This window comes from Haplochromis burtoni, unplaced genomic scaffold, assembly GCF_018398535.1.
Source record: "Haplochromis burtoni strain Fernald_Lab_line unplaced genomic scaffold, NCSU_Asbu1 Contig_95, whole genome shotgun sequence".
Lineage (NCBI taxonomy): Eukaryota > Metazoa > Chordata > Actinopteri > Cichliformes > Cichlidae > Haplochromis > Haplochromis burtoni.
Window position 1 is genome coordinate 1,519,064 of NW_024582456.1, and position 4,567 is coordinate 1,523,630.

Sequence of the window (4,567 nt, forward strand, 5' to 3'; positions counted from 1 at the left end):
AAAGTTGACCCAGACAACGAAGTAAAGCTATTTTTCGGCTACGAGCCCAACTCTGAGCCCGACATATTAGCCAGAGGTCCCTTTAATATGGTTTGGAGCCGTGGACCTTCAGTAATAGTAATAAATCACAGCAATAGTACATTCACGTAGTTTACCTGATTAAGACTTATGATGCTTTTTAAGTTGAGTTTCTTATAAGTATCAGACTATACTTGCTGCTGCATTAGATTTTTGTCAAGCTTTTACTGAAAGTCTGTCCTTGGGTCTGACTCTTTCAATGTAGCGATTGAAAAGAAGCAGTAAATTAAATGCAACAGTCCTTGTAATCAGATTTTTCTCCACCTTGCATCTCATCTGTTGATACAAGTTTAATTTGGACACTTGTTCTTATGGTTTAATAGTTCAGAGTTTAAGCACTACCTAACATATCTCAGAAGGAGGACAGAAAACTAAATTGTGATTGGATAATTTAATCAGGTAATTTTAAGTATTTGGAGTTTAAGAACAGGCTAATGGTTAATTTCTTGCTAACTAGCAAATCACTGTTAGACACAGACTTGGATGACTGGCACTGCTGAATAATAAGAAGGAAAACGGTTGTTCATAGGTCGATTCTACATATGCAGCATGTCCTATTTAAAAGTGAATGTGTTAAGCTCCAGCTTTCTGTGTCGTGTTTTAAGTGTCTAAAAGTGTTTTAATAGCTTTAAACTCATCGCCGCCTTCCGTTTTCAAAGTCAGAAGGAAGTGGCTGTGTCCACATGCTGCATATTGGTGTCATAAAGTGTGGGCGGATTAATTATCCTGACTGGTACATTTAGCCTCTTCCACATATGGGTAGAATGCACAGTTTGAATAGCAGTCCCCCTTTGGTTGCATTTACACTTTGCTTTTCCATTTATGATTTCTGCTTTTCTTTCTATAAACTGGTTAGCTTCTTTCTGAATGCCAAAATGCTCCACAGTAGTTTCCTTAAGTCCTCTGGTTCTGTAGTGTAATCACAAGTAAAGCTTGGTCACCTGCCAAGATGACTAGTAGGTTAAAGAACTTCCTCTGTTCCAGTATTTGTCTGGTGTTGTTTTTCCACATGTTCATGTCATTATTTCTCTCTTTTCTGTCGGTCTCTGTCTCTCTCTTTTTTAGTCAATGGATGTTCAAGCTACACACCAGGCATTGGCTCTGTTTACAAGCTGTTTTGGTAACTCTTTGATTAACTAGACCCTGGGGTGCTAATAGCTATTACAGTAAATAGGACAGTTAATGCTGTCCCTGTTGGAGAGCTAGAGAAGGACAGCTGATCTAATGCACACTGTCTAACCTCACAGCAGAAACCTGTGAGCCGCAGGTCTTCCTTGAAGTCCAGGGCCCTATTTTAAGCATTAACTGTCATCTTTGTTTACACGCACGTTACAGCAACAGCTGGAGGAGGAGGCCGCAAAGCCCCATGAGCCAGAGCGACCCATCTCGCCACCACCAAGTGAGGCCAAGCACCGCAGCCTGGTGCAGATCATCTACGATGAGAACAGGGTCAGTGGAATACACGCACGCACGCACACACACACGCACACACACACACACACGCGCACCTTGCATTTGAAATAGTTTCACTTCATTTTGACTATATTTATCAGCACAAGTAAATAATAGTGGAGGAGGGCAACCGTTTCCTCATGTTTGGGTGGTTTTTGGCTGGTGCACAATAAGCCCCTAAATTAAGTTGTGCTGTCCTCTGAACATTCTCTGATGTGTGATGTATGCTAATTTTGAGATGAGAAGCTGCTCAGAGTTTGAAAATAGTTTCTGTAAGCTAATCTAAATTGCACAGCAGGTGTAGCTTTAAAGAAACCGCATAACATACAAGTAGTCTATAGTACTTTTGTGATTTTCATTAATACACTTACACCATAATCAAAGTGTGTGTTGCTCATGGTGGGTTTATACAGTCTGCAAGAATGTTTCTTTTTCTTTTCATTGTGATCTGTCGTTTTTAAATACCTTATTTGATTAAATTCTTGAAAAAAAAGCCCAACCCTAAATTGTGTAACAGAGACGGTGAGTGTCACAGATGCGTCTCATACCCGTTCTCTAGTCTTTAATGTCAGGCAAGGCAGAACGACTTCCTAAAGGTCAGCATAGCAAGTATGATGAATTTACAGGTGTATGCATGCAAAAAAACCCAAACAAACAAAAAACATACACATATCAGGAAATGATACAAATGCACTTGTGTCTTTTATGCAGGTCTGTTTATGCAAATTCTCAACTCTTTCCAAAAAGAAAAATGAAGCAAAAATAAAAAATTCATTAGAAAATGTGGCCAGTCTTATTTATTTATTTAAAAAGTCCAAATCAAGGCAATAATTATGTGCTGCAGAGAATGTTGTGTACAGAAGTCTATATTTGAAGTGATTCTCTGTGCTCTCGGTCCCTCTAGTGGTTGGAAGGAGGTTTGCACCTCCATTTTTTTTTTTTATTATTTATTTATTTTTTAATAAAGTGGCCTTTTAAGAAGGGAAGTCCTCCTTTCATTTCACTGTGCCCCCAGATTCAGGAAAAGAAGCTGGATTTAGGAACATGTAAACAACTAATTGTTTGCTAACAAAGCAAATTTCAATAATGTCAACATTTCTGGCACATTCAAGGCACCAAAAATGAAGAATTGATCGTAAAGATGTAAAGTTTTAACCCTGATTAAATGTCACTCAAAACAAAAAACCCAGTTCAGGGACACATTTCCCCCCCCGTCTTTGCTTGTTTTGAATCATCATGGGCATGTCAGTGTAGGGTCATCCATTCTCTGTGTTATTCAGAGTCCGTGTATGGAGGCTCCAGTAGCACAAAGTGACGTGTTGGTCGTAGCCCATGTCTTTTACAGCTACGTTTTATGTCCTTGCCTTTGGCTAAAGGCAGTATGTCGGACCGTTACACAAAAAACAAACCGACAAATCTTGGTATTGTGTGTCCTGGATCTGACTGCAGAGCAGAACATTTTTGCGTCATTTGTTTGCCTTCAGGTTTTGTTTTTGTGCAGAAGCTTGGTTTTTAGAGAACAATCATTTTCTGCTAGTTCATGGCCACAAATGGCATTAAAAGCCCTTTTAGGAGAGCTGGGGTTGTCCTTCACAACTATTACTGTCATCAGGCACAGCCGACTCAAAGCATTTCTGCGAAATAGCAGGACATTGCTTAAGAGTTATCTGGATGTGTACAAATCGCTGACTTGTAGCGTTACCTCTGTAACACTTCCCACTTCCCTCTCACTGACTTGATGTACTTTGGCCTACTGCCGACCCTCCAACTTGCTTTTGCTTCACCCTCCCTTTCTAAAAAAAAAAAAGAGCTTTTTTTTTTCTTTTTAAATTTATTTCTATTTGTTCTCCTTCTCTATGAAGGAGTCTTAGGGCCATATTAAGAAATTATTCTATGTTTTGAGAATAAAGTCAAAATTTTGCGATTGAAGTCAAAATACTATTTTAGCTAAAATGTAGAGATTCCAGACAGCTTCTATACCGTCTACAAAATGCCTGGTATTGATGATTTAGTAAAACAGATTGGACAGCTGTCTTATCTTGTGATACAACACGCATCCTTTTTATTGCACAAGGGTGTAACCATTGATATTCTTGCTATTTCATATTTTACAAATCAAGCCAAATTTTTATTTCTGGCTTATTTCCCTTCTGGCCAGGTGCAGCTTTCTGCACCATCTTTTCAGTGTCTTTATACTGTGTTTATGTGCTAAAAGAGAAATTTCCTTGTAACTAAAACGGAAAATGATGTAAGATTTCATGAACTCAACTACACAAGGCAGTTTAGAGGGTCTTGAAACTGGAATCTCCACATTTCAACTTTTTTCTCAAAAGAGAATTTCACTTTTATTCAAGATAATAATTAAAATATAAAGATGATGATCTTAGAAAAGTGAAATTTAACATAATACAGTAAGATATTAAATGAATCCAGGTATTGTGATCTGAGGCAGTAAAGATATCATGCTGAGAGAAAACGGTTTTTTCTGGCTTGGTTTTAAATACTACATGTGAATGAGTGTAAACTCTACTCAGCCCAGAGGTGATAATACACTTGAAGGTGTACGGTAGCTTCTAGAAACGCCAGGAAATCTTAGAATAACTTGTACAGCCCCATCTTTTTTTGCAGACAACAGTTAACAGTAAATGGCCTGTTCTAGATAGAAATCATTTACGCCTGGCAACATCTGACTCAACGGCTCCTGGAGCGTGTGTGTATGTATGTATGTATGTATATATGTGTATATATTAATGCACTCAAACTCAAAGCACACAGAGCTGTGGAGGTTAGAGCTTGTGCACCCTAATTTTTTTTTTTTTTTTTTTTTAGAGGTTGCAAAATAACTTGCATCCTTTATGTCCCTCAGCGTTGGTACTATACCCAATTTCAAACAAAAATAATCACTGGTAGGTGTGTGCTGAACACCACCTTGAGTATGTATTTTAACATGTCGCCACACACAGGTGTGTGTATTTAAGCATCTGTCTATTATTACTTCAGCCTCCGTGTACCCTTTTGAGCTCTTGTCTTTGTGTTG

At 38.4% G+C, this 4,567-nt stretch overlaps 1 protein-coding gene across 4 annotated transcripts in view; it reads left to right on the top strand.

The window, feature by feature from the left end:
* ncor2 (nuclear receptor corepressor 2) overlaps positions 1–4,567 on the top strand; it is a 92,636-nt gene that overhangs the window by 37,507 nt on the left and 50,562 nt on the right. For all 4 annotated transcript variants that reach the window (XM_014335073.2, XM_042222805.1, XM_014335074.2 and 1 more), the window contains exon 6: positions 1,414–1,527. In XM_014335073.2, the coding sequence (XP_014190559.1) occupies positions 1,414–1,527 (114 nt within the window). The remainder of the gene's footprint in view (positions 1–1,413; positions 1,528–4,567) is intronic.